At 48.4% G+C, this 19838-nt stretch overlaps 1 protein-coding gene across 7 annotated transcripts; it reads right to left on the minus strand.

Moving 5' to 3' along the window:
• Nucleotides 1-3953: 3953 nt before the first annotated feature.
• Nucleotides 3954-17706, minus strand: Itih3 (inter-alpha-trypsin inhibitor heavy chain 3). 7 transcript variants are annotated; one of them, XM_042679990.1, is made up of 21 exons: nucleotides 17614-17706; nucleotides 17023-17043; nucleotides 15988-16154; nucleotides 15807-15911; nucleotides 15401-15563; nucleotides 14757-14870; nucleotides 13952-14077; nucleotides 13346-13462; nucleotides 12674-12842; nucleotides 12302-12427; nucleotides 11838-12019; nucleotides 10165-10350; nucleotides 9881-10020; nucleotides 9219-9373; nucleotides 7529-7561; nucleotides 7232-7267; nucleotides 6967-7080; nucleotides 6294-6498; nucleotides 5032-5204; nucleotides 4756-4867; nucleotides 3954-4083 (listed from the first exon to the last, which is right to left on the minus strand). In XM_042679990.1, exons 1-21 carry the CDS (start codon nucleotides 17704-17706, stop codon nucleotides 3954-3956), a joined length of 2667 nt encoding a protein of 888 aa, XP_042535924.1. The 7 variants fall into 7 exon arrangements, with proteins under 7 accessions (XP_042535924.1, XP_042535922.1, XP_042535923.1 ...); XM_042679988.1 differs by having other exon boundaries at nucleotides 5032-5228; XM_042679989.1 differs by having other exon boundaries at nucleotides 7529-7538; nucleotides 9193-9373.
• Nucleotides 17707-19838: the final 2132 nt, after the last annotated feature.

The raw sequence follows: 19838 nt of genomic DNA on the forward strand, positions 1-19838 counted from the left end.
GCCCCTACTGCAGACTAGACTGAGCTGCTTTCAGCTAGCTCAGGGCTAGGCATGTACACAGGTACTTGCTGGCCCTGGGAACCAGTGTGGGCTAGCCAATCAGTGTGTAAACTAGCCCAGACCAAGAAGGGCTGCCACTAGTCAGGTGCAAACAGGCCAACCTCGGGCCATGATCCTGACAATCCCGAACCCAAATGGACAACTCACAACGAAAGATTACAAGTTAACAAGTTAACAAACCAAATAAAAAAGTCAACAACAGCCCAGGGAAGAACCCCAGTGAAAAAAGAGGAAATGCAAAAGCAACTTCAAGAGTACAAAGAAGAAATGACAGAGGCTGGGAAGGTGGCTCAGTGGTAGAGCGCTTGCCTTGCACGACCAGACCCAAAAAAAAAACAAAAACGAAGAAATGACAAAGGAAATCCAATACCAAAAGAGAGATACAGACAAAAATAGACATACTGTACACTTCATAAAAAGATGAAATTAATACTTTGAGAACTGATATCAGAAGCATAAAAGGCTTAATTTCCACAATTTTTGCAACCCACAGTGGTAGTCATAGGTAACAGAACAAGTGAAATGGAAAATATAATATCAAGAGTTGAGGATAAAACAGAGGGTCTAGAACAGAGTCAAGGTATGGAAAAAACCCTCAGAACTTACCAAAGGAAATTCAAGAATTGACAGGCTCAGCCAAGAAATCAATCTAAACATAATTGGGATCCGTGAGGGGGGAAGGATTTAATAGTAGAGGCATGAAAAACCTATTCAGTAAAATAATAACAGAAGGGCTGGGAAGGTGGCTCAGTGGTAGAGCGCTTGCCTTGCATGCTCAAGGCCCTGGGTTCGATTCCTCAGCACCACATAAAAAAAAAAAAAAGCCGGAAGTGGCGCTGTGGCTCAAGTAGTAGAGCGCTAGCCTTGAGCTGAAGAGCTGAGGGACAGCGCCCAGGCCCAGAGTTCAGGCTCCATGACCGGACCCAAAAAAATAATAACAGAAAATTTCCCCCATCTTAAGAAGGAAAAATCTTACTCACCCAACAGAAGCATATTGAACTCCTAGTAGACAGGATCCAAGAAGAAACAATTCTAGACACACCACAGTAAAAACATTAGACATGAATAGCAAGGAATTAATTTTAAACGCTACAAAATCAAAGAAGGCGGGCTGGGAAGGTGGCTCAGTGGTAGAGTGCTTGCCTTGCATGCATGAGGCCCTGGGTTCAATTCCTCAGCACCAAATAAGAAGAAAAAAGCCGGAAGTGGTGCTATGGCTCAAGTGGTAGAGCACTAGACTTGAGCTGAAGAGCTGAGGGACAGCGCCCAGGCCCAGAGTTCAGGCTCCACGACTGACCAAAAAAAAAAAAAAAAAAAAATTCAAAGAAGGCAGAATCTCTGCAGTCCTCCTCTCCACACAAATCCCCAATCCAAGCCATGAAGATCAACAACTGCCAATCCAAATTGGTGTACCCAGTGAAGCTATCACTTAAATTTGGTGGTGAAACTAAAGCCTTCCATGACAAACAAAAATTAATGGAATTCATACAAAGAATACTAAAGGGAAGAATACAATCTGAAGAAAACAATCAAAATCAAGAAAACATCAGGCAAAAATCTCTAGAAGAGCCTGTGAGACTCTTACCTCTGATAAACCACCAGAAACCAAAAGTGGTGCTGTGGCTCAAGTGGTAGAGTGCTCGCCTTGAGCCGAAGAGCTGAGGGACAGCGCCCAGGCCCACAGTTCAAGCCCCATGATCGACCAAAAAAAAAAAGTTTCATGGACTTTCCTGCCAAGGCTGGCTTTGAACTGTGATCCTCAGATCTCAGCCTCCTGAGTAGCTAGGATTACAGGCATGAACCACCAGCACCTGGCTTCTGGGCAGAATTTTGTTTGGGGATCACCTCCTCCTTTCTTAGTCCCACTCAGCTCTGCTGCTAGGAGATGCCTTTTCACACTTAGGCAGGACAACTCTCCATTGCACACATGTAAATGTGGACCTCATGCTGAATGCTGACAGCTTACAGCACATGGCTCCTCAACCCACTCAGGACCAGATGGAGCTGCACAGCCTGCTCTCTCTAAGGGATCCCTTCATAGGTTTGGACCTATTAGCCAATTTAACCCAGACCTCTGCTACATTCATCCTAGAGCCAGGAAAGGCCATCAGATTGGGAGGGCCATTCTAGTGCCCCCTCTCTAGATCATAAACAGCCATCAGACTGCAAGAGTGCCCCACAGCCTCCTGGGAGTTCCTTTCCCTTTAGTCCCCTCTCCATGTCCCAGACCAGTGTGAGCTCTAGAAAAGCCTAGTTTGGGCTCCAGCAGAAGGAAGTGGCTGTGAGCCCTTTGCAGTGGGAGATACTGATAGAGACCACCCCTATTGACATTGAGGGCTCTACAATTTGATTCCATTCTCTTCCATCCTTTGTGTGCCCCATGTTCTGTGATTTAGCAAATAATCCACTGCTCCTCCAGTAGGGTCTCCCCCCAGCATGCTCCTAGCCCCTCAGGCAGAGTGCTGCAGAGGCAAAGGATTGGGCAAAGAATACTCTTTGCAGAGGCAAAGAATATATCACATTTGAAGTTGGAAACAGCCAGTGTGTCTGGAGACTAGAAAACAAGGAGGAACATCTGGAAAGGAATGAGAAGAAGCTGGAGAGGTCAAAGAAGGCCTTTTGACTTGATCCCAAGATCAATAAATAGGAGATGACACCTGTAGGGTGCTCTGTGGGCAGCTCGCTGAGAGGCAGGAGAGGAGGCAGTGAGACCCAGGTAAGGCAACTGCAGCCATCCAAGCTAGAATGCTTCTCCAGGAACCTCTCTCTGCCTTGTTATCTCACCCCAGGCTCACTGGTAGGGAAGCCAATGGTCATCATGAAGTGATGGGAGGATCCCAGGAAGACCTGGCCCAGCTGAAGGCAGGGAGTCATGAAAAAAGGACTGGATTACTATTTGTGTGTCCCATATCTTGGCCTACAATATTGTGTTAATTTGGTAACCCAAGGGAAGGATAGATGGGTGGCTGGGTAGGTGGTAAATGGGGGGAATGATAAGAGGCACAGATTGGTGGTAGAATAGATGAATGGGTAATAGATGTATGGCTGGAAGGATAGTGAATGGATAATTTGGATCTGGAATGGCCCTCAAAATCCATGTGTTCAAAGCATGGTTGCCAGACTATGGCACTACTGAGAAGTGATTGGTCCTTTAGGAGGTAGGATCTAGAGGAAGGATGTTAGTCACTGGAGACCATGCCCTTCCTTTTATTCTTTTTGCTTCTTTTTGGTCACTACAATAACAGGAGCAAACCTCCACAATGCAGTCTCAACATGATGTACTGTGCGACCATAAGCCTAAAGTGATGGCACCAAGCCATTTTAGGTTTAAGACTAAACCTAAAATCATGAGTCAAAATAAATCTCTTTTCTAAGTTGATATTTCTTGTTTCTTGTTATGGAACAAAAAGCTTACTCACATGGGATAGGTGCCACTATGTTTGCCAGGGAGTACTTTCTACTTGTGACAGTCCTGATAGGAGCTATGCCCCCTGACTTAAAAAAAAAAAGACATTACTGGACTCTGAAATGCACTCAACCCTTCTTGACTTTCCAGAGCTTCTTGTTCCAGAGCTGATAGTAGATTTTTTTTCCTTTCAAAAGTCATATATTTTACTCTGAAGTGTTGCTCCAACCAACTCAGACTCTCAGGTGTATCAGCTGTATCAGCCTATGAAGTTGCCTTCCTATCAGCTGTCACTCATTTGAAGTGCTGCCAAACTGTGCCTGTTCTTTGGAGCAGTGGCTCATGAAGGCATGCAGAGGCTAGTAGCTATCTGGTTTCCATATTAGGCTTTATTGTCCCAGTCCCTCCCATAGGCCCCATTCTGTGCCCCTATTCCAGATGCCCCATGGACTGGGCCTTTTGTCTCAACAGGAGCTGATATATTTGCTTAGAACAGACTGGGGACAATATAGTCAGTGTGGACACCATCAATCAATCCTTCCCCATTGTTGTGGACAAACCAGCACATAACCTTGGTACCAACACTGGCATCCATTCTGTAGTCTTTCTGGGAACCCCTAAGAAAAAGAGAGAGAGAGAAACTATAATGTGCATGGCAAGCAAGATGACTGTAATGGGACTGGGTAACTGGCAGAGTGCCTAGCAGGTGCTAGGCCTTGAGTTTAATCCCCCAATATCAAGGTGGGGGAATGGCTACGGTGGCCATGGGCTTAAGGTTGAAGAAGGGTGAAGTTGGAAATTCTTGAACTCTGGGCCTGGGACCTGTCCCTGAGCTTATGCCCAAGGCTCATGCTCTATCACTTCCAGCTTTTTCTGAGTAGTTTACTGGAAGTAAGAGTCTGATGGACTCTCCTGCCCACAGTGGCTTCAAACTATGATCCTCAAAACAGCCTCCTGAGTAGCTTGGATTACAAGCATGAGCCACCAGCACCCAGTGAAAATTCTTGTCTTTTCTCCTTTTTGTGCTAAGAATAAAAACCTAACTAAGCAGTATCCCCAGCTACTGAAACAGGAAATTTCAAAAGCCTAGAATTCTTAGGTCAAGAATAAAGTGACATGATTGTTCCTTATAAAGAGCCAAGTATGGGCTTTTCCTTGATCAGGGGGGGCAAAACCTCAAAGGGAAACAAGGATACCTCACAGAAAAGAAGAGCTCACCAGGCAGTGTACCAGAACAGAGAGGGCTTTGTTTTCCCCTGCCTCATTGCTGGACAAAGGTGCATGCTCACCTTGTGACTGTCAGCCTATGGTTCTTCACCAACATTGTGGCATCTGGCTTCGTAGGGTCAGAGCCTGGGCGGATGTCAGACACTTCAAAGTCAAGGGGGTGAAAGAATTGCCCTGGGAATGAAAATATCCACACTGTCAGCCCCTGTCTATTGCCATGAGTAGCATGGTCACTAGGATTTCAGGGTTTGTGCACAGGCTGCATTGAGTATGTGAGCAGGAGTGTGTTTCCTGTGCTGCTTTGTGGCTAAACAGTCTGCAGTCTGAACATTGCATACCCAGTAGTCCATGCGTCTGTGCTGACATCCGGTGACTGTCCACCATGTAGAATCCTAGAAAGTCTTGGTGAGCTGGATGTTTCTTCCATACTTGGTGTAGGATGACTACAAAGGTAACTCCATCTCCAAAGGAGACTACCATGTCCTTCTTCCTGTTGATTGATACAGACAGCCTAGAAGAAAAGAGAAGGTATTGGCTGTAGGGTCCCAGGGACTGTGATCAAGGGCTTCCAGCAAAGCCTACTGGGTATATGGCACCTGAGAGCATACAGATTTCTGAGGAATAGTGTTGGAAACAAGGCATCTCATGTAGGTTGTCTATGCCCTCCACTGAGTGGACCTAATTGCCTCTGTAAGAAGGAAAGAGGGCTATCTTGTGAAACTAACGGCATGGGGCCAAGACATTAACTTTGTATGACCTCGGATAGGTTTTGGACCTCAGTGGGAGTAGTAGTCCTGTCCTGCCTCTTGGGTTCAAAGACAAAGGAAAAGCTAGGAGCTAGGATGTTTCAGAACCAACAGGTTCTGAAACCAATAGACAGAGAGATAGTTGTTATTGTCACTGAATGCTTTCTTGCTTCATTTCCCAGGTTAGCCTTCAATTTATGGGATCTCCTCGGCCTCCTGAGTACTGGGAGTTCAGCTTGATGCCACCATATCTGGCTTCAATCTACTGCTTTCAGCTCTCTCCTCAAAGTGATTTTTATTAACTGTCCAGAAAGCTGAGTAACACAAATGGACAGATTATAGGATGGAATCATCCATCCCTTATCCCCATTTAGATTCTGGCTGTGTGTGTGTGTGTGTGTGTGTGTGTGTGTGTGTGTGTGTGTGTGTGTGTGTGTGTGTGTGTGTGTGTGTGTGTGTGTGTGTGTGTGTGTGAATACTGGGGCTTGAACTCAAAAGCTTTATGCTTCAGCTTTTTCACTCACAGCTCTATCACCTGAGCCACACTGCCTCCAGTTCTGCCTTTTTGCTGGCTAATTAGAGATGACTCTCTCAAGCATGTCTACCCTGACTGGCTTGAACTTTGAGCCTCAGATCTCAGCCTCCTGAGTAGCTAGATTTATAGGCATGAGCCACCAGCACCCAGTTTAAAGTCTGGCTCTTGAAATGGGATCCAGTTTGACTGGGGCCTACTATGATCACCCTCCCCTGGTATTAAACTCCCAGTCTCTCCTATAACCCTGCAGATATTCTGTGCTGGGATTAGTTCAAACCCTTCTAGTTTGTATGTCCTTTAGAGACACAAAGGACCTTACCCATCCTGTGTGACCATGACTGTGTCCAGCCAGCTGAAAATACTTGCTGCCACCCCATTCCACAGAGTAATCTTCTCTGTGGTCACCTCCATCCGGAAGTCCATCTGAGTATTGGTAATGCCCAGTTTCCCAAAGTAAGTCTTCCTGGTCTTGGAATCAGTGCTGCTTCCCTTGTCTCCGATGATCTGCCCATTAACTGTGAGACCTGCCAGAGGGATGAGCGGGGAGAGAGACCAATGAAGTCCTCTGAATCTAGGCTTCCCTTGAGAGATCTGCCTTCCTTTTATCCACACCTGCCGTATGGAGCAAAATGGGGCCCCAAGGAAAGAGCCAGGTGTCAGCCCTGTTGGCTGTAGACACTTCAGGCCTAGATATGGTTAGGTTATGTTAGGGCATGGTAGACCTGTCCCCTGCCTGTGCCAAGGAGTGTCGCTCAGAAGACAAAGTGCTCCATACACAGGCTAGGTCCTCCTCTCTGCCCTCTGAGTCTTCCCCTCCTCTCCTAACACTCAGGACATAGTGAGTCTGGCTCTCAGTGCCCCACCCCACCACCCACATAGTGCTCTGCATATGAAGATGAATCTGTTTCTGGACAGAGTGAGGAGCACCAGACCCCTGAACCCTCCCAGGGACCTCTGTTCCCCCAAGAATGCCCCCTAGCCACAGCTCACACCTGTTACTGGGTCCTGAATGATGCGCAACACTGTGCCTGGATCTTCGTCAATGTTGAAGCAGATGGCATCCCCTTTCTCTGGAACTTGGATGATGAAGTGGGGATCGCCATCCACTGAGGGCACATCAGGGAAGGGGGTGGTACTCAGAGCTGCTTCTGTACCAAGGACTTCCCCTGGCCTCCTGGCCCTCCAGGAGGAACTCTTGGACAGGCAGTGCTGTTCCTGGGGCCCTGAGTCCTGAACTGGGAGGAGCCATGGACTTACCATAGTGGTATGTGTTTTGAGGAGGCTGGTAGCTGGCTGTGGAGTAAAGGAAGAAGAATTCAGCCAGCAAGCCCTTCTGAGGATGGCTGAGACCTCCACCCAGATTTGACTCATGATCCTTCTTGCTTCCTACTACTCTCATACCCTTATACTGCCTCCAGAACCCACCCCCACCCCCCGTCTTCTCAGGACACCAGATCCATCTGCCTGACACAGGAACAACCACAAACTAGGGTGGGACTGGACTGAGCTCCAGAGAGTAGGCAAAGAGAGTTGTGGCAATCATTGTGTACTTACTCAGGTAGGCCTTGGAGGAGGTCACTGAAGTGTCTAAAAAGAAATCAAAGTGCTATGGTTAGAGAGTCTAGGAGGTCCCTCTACCCCTTGTGCCTTCTGCTTGCCCTGAGGCCATTGGTCCTAGGAGGGCTCTCACACTGGAGACACAAAATATTGGGATGGGACTCCAAGATTCAGTCTTTAGGGACATGCCCCAGAAACTCCATTATAAGGCTGGTGGTAATCGGTGTATATAGTTAATGCTAGGAGCCCAACATTTTGATGTGACTAAGCCATCCAGTCACTAGCTTCTCCTTCATGGGAATTGATCACAGCAGACATGTTCAGACCTCTGGACTCACCAGCCCCTTACTTAGGCTAGAGTGAGGCCCACAGTTGCCTGTTGTTCTTTGGTAGTAAGACACCTAACACCCATAACCCATATATAATACATATGTGCATACACACACACACACCCCACATCACTGACTGCGTTTGAAAGGGGTGTTCTGAGGGGAAAGGGTTGGCCCAATTCACATGTGCTTCTCATGTAGGTGGAGGTGGGATGGGCTGGCAGGTGCCAGGGAAGCCTGCCTGGTGGCAGTTGGATGACAGTGAGTAATGATACAATTTCATGGTGATTGGTGTCAAACATTTTGATCCCAGTGATTTCCAGGATAGGTACTTAGCCCAGGCTGCCTAGGCCTAAGCGCAAATCAACTACCTGCTGAGTCCTTAAGTAAATGGATTTAGCTTGTTCCTGCCTCAGTTCCCTCACTGTAAAATGGGAATCATAAAAGACTCTCTTGGATGGATGCTGTGGGGTTTAAAATAAGGGCCTCACAGATAATCATTTCTTTTTGCAGGCCAAAAGATACTGTCATACTGATTGTCCCTCCTTGGACAGGGAAAGCCTTCTTCCAAGCAACTGATGAGTACTCAGGCTCAGAGAGTCATGTAGCCCATTTTTGGCAGTAACAGAGCTAGACCCAAGTCCAGATGTGTTGAGCTCCCCTTGCCCCCACTTTGGTGACCCCTGCAGGCTTGGAAATGCCCCCTCAGTTCTGTTCCATCGTTCTCCCACAATGCCCAGTTGGCCTTTCTCTGCAGCTTAACTTCTGTACCTGGAAGGAAGGAAGGAAGAGGAAAAGTATGTTAGAAGACATAGGTCACTAGTCAGGAATATTGTAGCCAATGAGAGTGGCCCAAGCAGGGCTCGGAGCCTGCTGCCTGGCCTAGTTCTTCACCTCCCATGCCTCTTTGTGTCCAACTCCCCCTACCCCCCTGCACAACCAAGCATTGAGACCCTCTCCCCTTGCTGAGTACAATCTGGAGGCCTGGTTATACAGACTTGGTCTCTGTGTCCAGCTCTCAAGATACCCAGTAGACTTCTCCAGGCATAACTTTCAGTTGGAAGTGCTTCTTCTTGCCTAACAAAACCCTTCTGATACTGCAACTAAAATCACTTCCTTAAAATGACCTTCAAGAGTGTACCATATGAGCCCATCTTCCCTGAGAGACTCCAGAGGTTCCTGTTCACCCTACACCCCAATCATTGCTGACTGTTTCACTGCTGGCACGCTCCCTTCCCTATCCTTTGGCCAACTTTCCTTCTAATGCTCTTGGACATGTCCCACTTCCCGAGGTGTGGTCTCCCCAGCCTGGCCACCTGCTCTGCTAGGCACCCAAGGCTCAGTGTCTCTATTCCCACCTTCCCCAGGCTTGTCTGCAATGGCTGTCTGGTCCTCATTGTCCTCAGGCTTGGTCACCACCATCGATGTCAGTGGAGTCACAAAGTGGTACTTGAGAGACAGTTCCAGGGCCTGAGCTGTGAGGTTCTCCTTCTCATCACCATGGGCCTTCTTGCTGTGAGGATAGACTGCTCAAAGAGAGTTTACACAAACATCCCTGCCCTGCCCTCCCTGTACTAGCTTCTCAAACAATACAAGATCCCTAGAGGTAGCTCCTTGTTGCTGGGGCTCCACTGGATCACCACCAGCTCCCTGGGACATATAGATAAACTCTGTTTCCTCTCTGGCCTTATTTCCCCACCTCTAGAATATAAAGAGCTTGAAATAGACATTCAACAATTGTTCATGATAGTATCTATGTGCCTGGTGCCCAGCATGTGCCAGATTCTATGCTGGGAGCTTTTCTGTATTGGGATACAGATAAACATTTCTTTGGCTGAGCTAAGAACATAGTAGAGCAGTAAGGATGGGTGTGGAGGTTCCCTTCCCTTGGGTGTGGCCAAGCCTTATTCCCCTTGGCTTCCCTCAGAGCACACCAGCACAAAGGCAGGTACAGGTGTGGTGCTGGCAGAGCCAGGTACCCAGGGTAAGGCCCTGCAATGTGAGAGGTGGGCCAGGTCACCTTTTCTCCAGTAGCTGCTCAATGGTGAGATAGGCCCAGAGCCTTTCGATGTAGTTCCCAAAAATGTAGTCTTGTTCCTTCAAGGCCTCCTCTGTCTCCTTCATATCCACCTCCTCTGTGAAGGTCAGGTCATTGATAGCCTAGGCAGGAGTGGGGACAGACAATGGTTAGAGTCTGGGTCTCGGTGGGCCAGAATCAGGGGCTGCCACTACTGGACCATCATGATGCCTGAAAGTTAGGGCTTATTAGGCTGACTTTTCATTCCCCAGGCCCAGTTCTCTTACCCCATGGCCCTTCACATCTGCCTTAAAGCTGTTAATATTCTCATCCACCAGACGTCCAGCTACCACGATTTCAGAGCCATCATAGAAGTGATGGTAACTGTTCTGGGTGAGGTCCAGTATGGCATTCTCAGGATATTCCACCTCCACGCCTGTCAGCAGCGGGTTAGCCACCTCATCATAGAAGCCCTAGAGTTCAGATTAGAAATCTGGTCATCTCAGTCAAAGCCCTCAGGTCTGGGTAGCACTGCCTCCTGACTCTTCAGCACAGCCCTAACTGTGCCCTTCATTCTAGGGAAGTTTTTCCTGACCTATCCCTGTAGGAAGACTATAATAAGACAGAGTTCTTGGCAGAGTTCTATAAAAATATTTGAGAAATGATTGTTGAAGTAACAAGAAGAAGAAAAGAAAGGGATAAAAATCCTGGGGATCTGAGTTGGACAGAGAGGAGGAAGGCATAAGGGCCCACTTGCAGAGGTGGAGATACTGTTTCCTGTCTAGGGAAACAGATCAAAAGAAGGGGCTGGGAAGGTAGCTCAGTGGTAGAGCTCTTGCCTTGCATGCATGAGGCCCTGGGTTCGATTCCTCAGCACCACATAAGCAAAAAAAAGAAAAAAGCTGGAAGTGGTGCCGTGGCTCAAGTGGTAGAGCTCTAGCCTTGAGCTGAAGAGCTGAGGGACAGCGCCCAGGCCCAGAATTCAGGCCCCACGAACTCCCCCCTCCCCCCCAAAAAGATCAAAAGAACAGGCATATTTAAGTTTTAATATCAGCTTTTAAAAAAGCTTTTTTTTTTTTTTTGGCCTGAGGCTTGAATCTGGACCTGGGTGCTGATCCTGCGCTCCTTTTTGCTCAAGACTAGCACTCTACCCCTTGAGCTGTGGTTAATTAGAGATAAGAGTCTCATAGACTTTCCTGCCTGGGCTGGCTTTGAACCGTGGTCCTCAGATCTCAGCCTCCTGAGTAGCTAGTATTACAGCATGAGCCACTGGCACCCCCCCCCAAACAAATTTTTTTAAGTATAAATATGTCTGTTATGGGTTGAATTGTGTACTGCATTCCTAAAGTGTCTGTTGTTGTCCTAATCCTCAGATCCTCCAAATGTGACCGTATTTGGAGGTAGAATTTTTACAAAGATAATCCAGTGAGGTCATTAAGGTGGGCCCTGATCCAGTATGACTTGTAGCCTTATATAAGAGAGAAACCGAATACAGTCACACAATGAGGAATGACAGCCGGCACAGGGTGAAGATGCCATGGACAAGCCAAGAAGGTCCCCACCCTCAGAGGAGAAGCAACCCACCAACATCTTGATCTTGAACTTGGACTTGCAACCTCCAGAATTGTGAGACAGTGATTCCTGTTATTTAACCCACCCAGTCCCTGGTAATGTGGCAGAATTCGTAAACTAATTCAATGTCTTATGCAATATTGCTTATAAGGATTTCATATTTATCTAACTGTCATGTACTTAACCCTGGCAACCCTACCGAGGAAACAAGTCTGTTCTGTGTAGTACAAGGACTAAATCATAACAAGAGGCAGCCAGAGGTAGATTTCCACTCTAAGTCTTTCGAAACCCCAAATCTTTCTAATGCCTCAAGCTATTACACAGTGGTATAGCTGCCTGAAGAAGCAGTGAGCTCCTCATTCCTGGAAGTGCACAGGGCAAGGTGTACCTGCAACTGCAAGTGGGCATCAGAGTCTTCATAAATACGCCGAGCAAGTCCACGGTTCTCCAGGGCCATACTCTCCAGGAAATTATAGTTCAAGTTGTTGCCAAAGCCCAGGTTATACAAGGGGAATTTGCCTCCAATAGCGTTCCGTACATTCTCCTGGATCTTTTCAGGTCTGCTCTCTCCTACAGAAGAGCAGGGAGTATTTGTGCTGGGGACTGTCTAAGGAAGTCCAACTCCTGCACATGCACAGCTGGTGGAGTTGGCACCAAGCTCTTGCCAGGGCAGATAGTACAGATTGTTAGTGGAGGCAGAGGGCAGGACCCTGTCCTGAAGGGGCTCACAGGAAGTAGGACCCTCTGGGAAGAACTGCTTGAAATCTTGCAGTGAGCCAGCTTCAGAGCTAGGAAGGCAGCCAGGGTAGCAACCAGACCCTCAGCGTGGTTCAGAACTGCCTCCCCACTCACCGACATTAGCATCACCATCAGTCAACATGATGAGAATGGAGGTACTCCGCTCAGGGACAAGGTGTTCTTCCTGGGCTGTGTTCAGCATACTGATACCTCTCAGCAGTCCATCATTGATGTTGGTCACTGTGACAGAGACAGAAAGGCAGCACTGTGGGAGGGGGTCCTCAGGATATAAGGATGTCAGAGTAGACAACAGGTCTTGCTCTTGTGCCTAAGACCCCATCTGCCTGTATTTACTAGTATGTACATATGTATAGAACTGGCACATAATTGAATGATGTACACTCTGCCTCAAGGAAGGAGGGAGACAGGCTGCCTGTGGAGAGGGGGCGACTGGAGGGTAGTGTCTGCTCTTCCCTCTGTTCTTACTTCCCTGGTCACGAATGTTCTTCACAAATGTCTTGGCCTCCTTCAGGTTCTCTGGAGTGGCTTGGATCAAGTGGTCTTTCCAAGTGGTCACATCTCCACTGAACAGGATGAAATTCAAGAAGTCTTCCTCTCTCATATCCTCTAAGATTTTGAGAAGGGCATCCTTGGTCTAAGGATAATATGGACAAGAACCTGAGAGTCAAAGCAGCAGCAGGTAAAGTCTCTTTCCACCTACGCTGGCAACAGGGGCTCTGCTGGTCTCCTCAAGCAGACCAGTGCTGCCTGAGACTCTCTACAAAAGTGGGAAGAAACTTTGATCCTTCTGATGCCTTGTTTGCTTCCTCCTCTTTCACCAGAAGTACCAGCATTTTCAGTGTGGGGGGAAAAAAATCCATGCCAGGCATGGTGGCTCACGTCTGCAATCCTAGCTACTCAGGAGGCTGAGATCTAAGGGTCGAGGTTCAAAGCCGGCCCAGGCAGGAAAGGCCGTGAGACTCTCATCTCCAATTAGCCACTCAGAAAACTGGAAGTGGCACTTTGGCTCAAGTGGTAGAGTGCTAGCCTTGAGCTGAAGAGCTGAGGGACAGCACCCAGGCCCAGAGTTCAAGCCCCACAACTGACAAAAAAAGAAAATCCCCTCCTCCTCACAGTCCCCAACCCCCACAAAGCTACCTGTGTTAATTTTCGACCATGCATGGAGCCACTGACATCAATCACAAAGATCACATTCTTTGGCACCACTGGAAGGCCTTCAGGTGCAAAGAAGTGCACAAAGTAGCCATTGACCACCTGCAAAGGGAGGAGAGAGATGGGGACCATGGTCTCTTTAGCAACACCAGGTGGGCTTCTCTTTCAGGGAGAAGCCACACATTCATTCATTCATTCATTTTGTGCCATACTGAGACTTGAACCCAGGGCTTTATGTCTCTCACTTGGCTTTTTCCACTCAAGTGACTTTCTACCACTTGAGCCACCCTTCACATCTGGCTTTTGGCTGGTTAATTGGATATAAGCATCTCATGACTTTTCTGTCTTCACTGGTTTCAAACCATGATCCTCAGAGCTGAGCCTCCTGAGTAGCTAGGATTACAGGTAGGAGCCACCAGCGCCTGACTTAGACATTTACTTAACACACAAGGAGGTGCTGTGCAAAAGTAGAGAAACAGCTGGGGTTGAAGATTGAGGAGGGTAGTACAAGGTACAGCTGTAGCTCCTTCAGACACCATCCTGCTTCCCACTAATGGTGGTGATTTGGCTATCTTTACCATTGGTGGTTACCTGCACATTGGCTGGAGACTCTCTGTTCACATCATAGGTGATGGTGAAATCTCCATCGAGAAGGGAATCTGTACAAGATGGGCATGAGCGTTGTTGGTCTAAGCTGGGTTTGAAGGATACATGGCCCTGAGGAATGGAGATTGGAGACCTTGTTCAGTTTGGCTGCCCACTGGCAGACAGTCCTGGAGAGTCCTCACATTGAGGAGCGCTTAAGTACACAGAGTCTGGCAGAAGCTGGAGGCCCACTATGCCGTACGATGTCAGAGCCTGGTGGACATAGCTGCTCATCATGTTCTCTCTTTCTGAACATCTTTTATCCTGCATGATCAGGATCTTCTAGCTCAGCACTGGAAGCTACTTAGAGAAGCGATCCTTGCCTCATGTAAGCAAACTTCACATTGGGCTTTTGCAAACTGGAGTACTGGTGTCAGAAGGGAGAAGAGTGGGAGTGGTAGGGACCCTAGTGTAGGGTTGCTGCCCTGTAGAAGTCAGTAGCTTGTAGTGTGTGCTCCATGCTGGAGCTCAGTCTGGATCTGAGTTCAGTCTCCTTTATGAACAGGAGCAGCAACCTCTGCCCTGTCTACTGGGCTCTATCTGTCCCTTCCTATGCAGTATATAAGACCTTTAAATCCTTTGCCAGGCCATCAGCATTCCCTGTCTTCATCATCCTCACTGCTGACCCTGGTGGCCAAACTCAAAAGTGTCAGGTGGAACCTGAGTCCCTCAGCCCCATACCTGTAAGCCTGTCCTGTTGCAGCCAATGCCCTTGCCCCATACCCCCAGGTCCCTGAGGCGTCTATACCACCTTTTTCCCTGAGAAAGACTTGGTGAGGGCACTGCCCAGGAGGTCATTGGTGATGAACGAGGCCGTGGCATCCAGCGTGCTAATACCCTGAGGTTCAAAGATGTGTGCATCAATCTGAAAGGATCAAAATAAGGAGAAGGTTTTTGTCACTCTGAGAGTACAGAGGCTCTGGGACAAAGACCTATGTGGGCTCATGATTACTCAGGGACCCCCTTGAACAATGCTGGGGGCCAACCCTGCTGCCACCCACTAGGAAAGTGATCACAGAGACATTCTTCCCAAAGTGTTTCCACCATCTGCCACGTGTCCTAAGTTCAACCATTACAACATTCCCTTTGCCTTGCAGCTTTGGCAGAGGTAAAATGCCTATGACTTAGTTATAAAACATTAGAGGTACTTTAATGGTATTGCCCTAAGGGCCCAGTACCAAATGTGGTCGGCTGGGTCCAGTTCAGCCTCCTGTCCCTGGCCCCCAGATGCTGTGGCTAAAGGCATTGTAATCACCCCCAAGCCTCCTCAAAGAAGTGGTAAGGCCAGAACTTTTAGATCCCAGGCCTTGCTCTGAGCTCTGCGACATAGGTCCTTCCCTGGGCCCCTCTACAGTTTCAGCAGAGGCTGCAGTAGTGGCAGGAGTGACTGGTTACCTCAAAGTGCTTGACTAGTTGCTTGGGCTGGATCTGGAGGAACATCTCGTACTTGCCCTTGCGCCTCTTCAGCAGCTCCTCATAGGTTAGCTCAAAGGTGACTTTGCTGCCCGCTGCCACATTAACGGAGACCGTGAATTTCTCCAGCTTCCGCCCCGAGGCCCTGGATGGTGTTTAAATCAGTGTCTGCCCCCAAAGACTGCAGGAACTCACCCTTCTTCAACCCTGGGTTCAAGTTCTAGTTCTATAGTTAGGGAGCTCCCTCAGCATTCTGAGTCTCAGTTGCCTCAACTTCCAAATGAGAAAATGCAACCATTTTGCTATGTTAATCATAACAGCTATTGTTTGCCTCTCTGAAGATCTTTGCATCCCAGAGTTCTCCACCGGACCTGAGGTCTACACTTACTTCACCAAACCAGCGGTCTTTCCCTGGGACACAGCCTTTTCATACTGCTTCTTGGCTGCTTCCTTCTCCTTGACATTCCCAGGGTAGGTGACACCATCAATGGTCCTGTGAGGAAAGACTTGTCACATTGGGCCAGACCTCCTCTCCCAAGCTCAGAGCCAGTAGCTATGGTGGTACCTACAAGGTGAAATTGGTAATAAAGGCTGTCTTGGGCAGCTCCACATCAAAGGAAACTTCTTTGGCTTTATCTGCACGGTTCACAGCCCTTGTGGTGACAACATTGTGAGCAAAGCGAGAGGTCACCTTGCAACTGATCGTAGTACTGTAGATCTCAATGTCATCAACCACCTGTGAGAGAGGTGAGCAGGGATCATTGGGTAGTGACCAGCTAGACTCTGATCCTGGACAGCCAGCTCTCCAACCTGACAGGTTCTGAAATCAGGGTCCCTTAGACCTCCTGATCACTTATATTAGAAGTCTGGGCAATGTCCCCAGTTCCCACATTCTAATGATCTCCAACATTGCTCCTGATGTTTATTCTGCCTCCTTAACATGAATATGTTTATACATAGCTGCAGCCAATGACATATCATAAAAAGCCTGGATCTGAACCTGACCCCTCTCCCAAGTAAAGCCCTCCCACCATTCCCACATAGCCCCCAGAGCAATCTTCCTCAGCTCCAGGATCTTCCAGGAAAGTCCTGTTTCTTCAGCCTGAGCTCTAGCCAGGCCCAAGGTCTTGCCCAGCTCTTCCTGGGCATCGTTCTTGCCACAACCTCTTTCCCTACCTACTCGGCTACTTCCTTTGTCCTTTGTCACTGTCCTACAAGAGACAAGTACTTCTTGAGCCAAAGGGAGTCTTTGGACACCTCTGGAGTCTGTATCCAACAGGGATAATAGAGACAACTAGGTTAAGCAGGGGTAGTGCAGGGGGCACTTCATTGTGTTCTTAGCTTCGCACACAGGGCCAAATACCTGCTGGTACTTGGCCAGTGTTGTGGAAAGTAAGGATGACTGACCGGAGCACTCCTGAGCTACTTCCTACGTGATTTCATGGTGCTCTTTCCTGTGGATCTTGTGTCATAGGAGAGTCTGGCAGGCTATGGGGCCTGGCAGCTGTAGGACACCTGCCATTATGGCTCCCATGTTTAGTGATTAGGTAACCATCTTCATTTTTCCCTACTCCCTTGGCCCGGACTCCAGTGAAAGTTCTCACCCCTTCCGGGAGGCTCCGTTTCTGCAAAAACAAAGAAAAACAGAGTTCAAGCGGCGAGCAAGGCCAGTGTAACCTGAGAGCGGGTTCTGGGCTGCGGCCAGAACCCAGAGTGAGGGGCCTTGCCATGTACACGCTTCTAGGGGTCTCCAGATACATGTCAGAGTAGGAAAGACTGAATAATTGGGGACACTGTGGTCCAGTTGGTCAGGTCTCCAGGTTATCCAGGAATTAAGGCAGGAAAAATAGGACTCAGAGCTCTCTCTATGACTTACAAACCCCTTCTCCTTCTGAATTTCCTTGTACCTTTAGACTTTTAGAATACCCCTACCCCCCACTACCATAATGACTCAGCTCCACATTTTATAGAGGCCTCTGCACCTGTCTGAGACTTGAACCTTCATAGTCCTCAGTGAGGCAAGAAATGCATGGTGAAGCAACTGGCTAGATGGGGAAAACTGGGGTCCAGGAGGGCTTAGAAGGTATAGTATAGGTCCTAGTCTCCTTTCACCCCACTCAGAGGACTTGCCCAGATTGGTGCCTTCTGCCCATTTACCCCCAGGTTCTTGATAGCAAAGTGGGGGACAGACTTACCCCAAGTAGCCGGAAGGGACTTCTTGGAAAGCTGGAGGCTGCCAAATTAGGTAGCAGAGCCAACGCAAGACAGGACCACAAAGCTAACGCCATTGCTGAACACAGAGGCCTGGCTCACTCTCCTTATATGAGCCAGCCCAGTGTTTTCCAAGCAGGGTCAATGACCTGCAGCATGGGGCTGGAGCAGTGGAGGTGGGAAGCTGAGTAGAGGTAGAACAACAGACTGGGTATGTCTGTATGGAGAAGACCCTGTGAGTATTAACAATGTTGAGGCTTCACTCCTGACAGGCCAGGGACATGGAGGAAAGTAGAAACTATGCCAACAAGTGGACCCTGGGCCTCCCTGGTGGGGGTAGGGGTTGTGAGTTGGAGGTGACTTGCATTTAGAGTGAAAGGCATCTCTGCATCATTGCCTCTTGCCCTTAGATCACAGCCCCGCCCCTGCCTACTAAAGGTATCCAGGGCACAGAGTTAGACCCTCATCTTCAGGTTGGATCTTTTGCTCATAGTTGAGCCTCATACTCATTACCCTGCTAGAGCTGGCAGGGCTCCATGAGCAAGTCCTGCAGCCCAGCTCTCTCTGGGTTTTGGCTCCAACTTGCTTTTTTTCTGGGTTTATTCTCCTCTGGCTACATGTGGCACCTCGTCCTTCCTCTGTCAGCCTACCTGGTCAATACTTTATGTTGAGCTTTCTGTCCTCAGGTCTGATGGACTCTTCTAGACCTAGAGCTCCTGGAGGCAATACCACATCACTCCCAGGGCTCCCTCTGTGCTCCCAGGCTTTGGCCTCTGGGGAGTAATTCCCCTAAATGTTTCTAATAACAATGGTGCTCCAGTGCCCAGGGCAGTGGCAACTTTAGAGAAGGACCTAAACCTTAATGATTAAAAGTACCTCCCAATAGGGATTGAGGCTTCCTGAGCCATATCTGGACCCTGTCAATTCTTGGTGGCTTCTGGGCAGCTGTGATATGCCCATGGTTGTGGATGGTGCCGTGTGTGGGGCTGAAAACTCTCAGCCCAACTCTTGAGATGTTCAGAAAGTTGGCTGTAGAAAGCAGAACATGTAAGGCAGTATTTCCACAGGATTTGGCCTAATGGCTGGAAGTGGCAAGAGGCACACGGCAATAATAGAGTTGATAAGTCAGCAAAAATGAAGTGATAGATATCACTGTTGATAAGCAACTGTCTAGGCCCAGCTGGATGGGACCTGTTCTAAGGCCTCCTGAGTTCTGAGTTCGTTGGTAGCAGTAGCTACCAATAGATACTAACAGAGACCAAGCCCAGGATGTGCTAATACCTGGAGTGGGGGGAAGACCCCTCAGAACTACAGCTGGGCCTCTTTGCTATCTCTGGAGACATCTGGTTCACATGGCCATTTTTCCTACTTGTGATTACTATTAGATGGCTGGGGCAAGAAAAGGGCTTTGATTCTGCCATGTGGTCCAATGGCTCCTCCTCATGGCCTCATGGCTGCCTGTGGAGCTTTTCCTGCCTCTTTTATCTGAACCATTGCTTCATTCCCAGACACTTGGAGACTTAGGAATAACTTGAAATATGGATTCTGTGGCTACTTATGAGGGATGCTCAGGAATGTGGAACAAACTATAGTCATTGTGCAGAATTAGAACTACATGGACTCAAATATCTTCAGGGTGAACTTATTCTACAGGAGGAGAAAATGAGGCCCAAGTTGGACAAAGCATTGCCCAGACCAGCTTAGCCATCTGGTAGCCCACATTCTTCCTGGAGAAGGCCGGGATGCTTTAGATGGTGAGGCTTCCCACTGCCTGCTGCTAAGGGGCTTTGTGTTCCTAGACCCAGGACAACCTTTGAGCTCAGTGTTTATGTTATTCATCTGGGCCTTCAAAACCAGTTCTTGTCCTATCTGGGTCCTCAGAGGCCTTAGTTGTAGTGGATACTGGACAGAAGCCAGCAGAGGAAAAAGCAGAAACTCTTTGTGGTTAGAGACCCATCCCCTTTTACATGAAGTGTCAATGGCTTCTAAAACCATCGGCTCCATTGCCTTGTACTTTGTGATATTGCGTTTCCACCAGGTCCAAAGGCCAACAGTTCTAGACATCAGTGTAAAGAGACACAGGGTGACGAAACCTGGACACCTGAAATCCCAGGCTTGAGCAATGGCTGTCTCTCTGCTTTTGGGAAGTACCAGCCTGAATGTTGGGAAATGAGACTGAAGTAGAGGCCTTGACTTCAACAGGACAGCG

This window comes from Dipodomys spectabilis, unplaced genomic scaffold (genome assembly GCF_019054845.1).
Source record: "Dipodomys spectabilis isolate Male_0828 unplaced genomic scaffold, ASM1905484v1 ptg000054l, whole genome shotgun sequence".
NCBI classification, from domain to species: Eukaryota; Metazoa; Chordata; class Mammalia; order Rodentia; family Heteromyidae; genus Dipodomys; species Dipodomys spectabilis.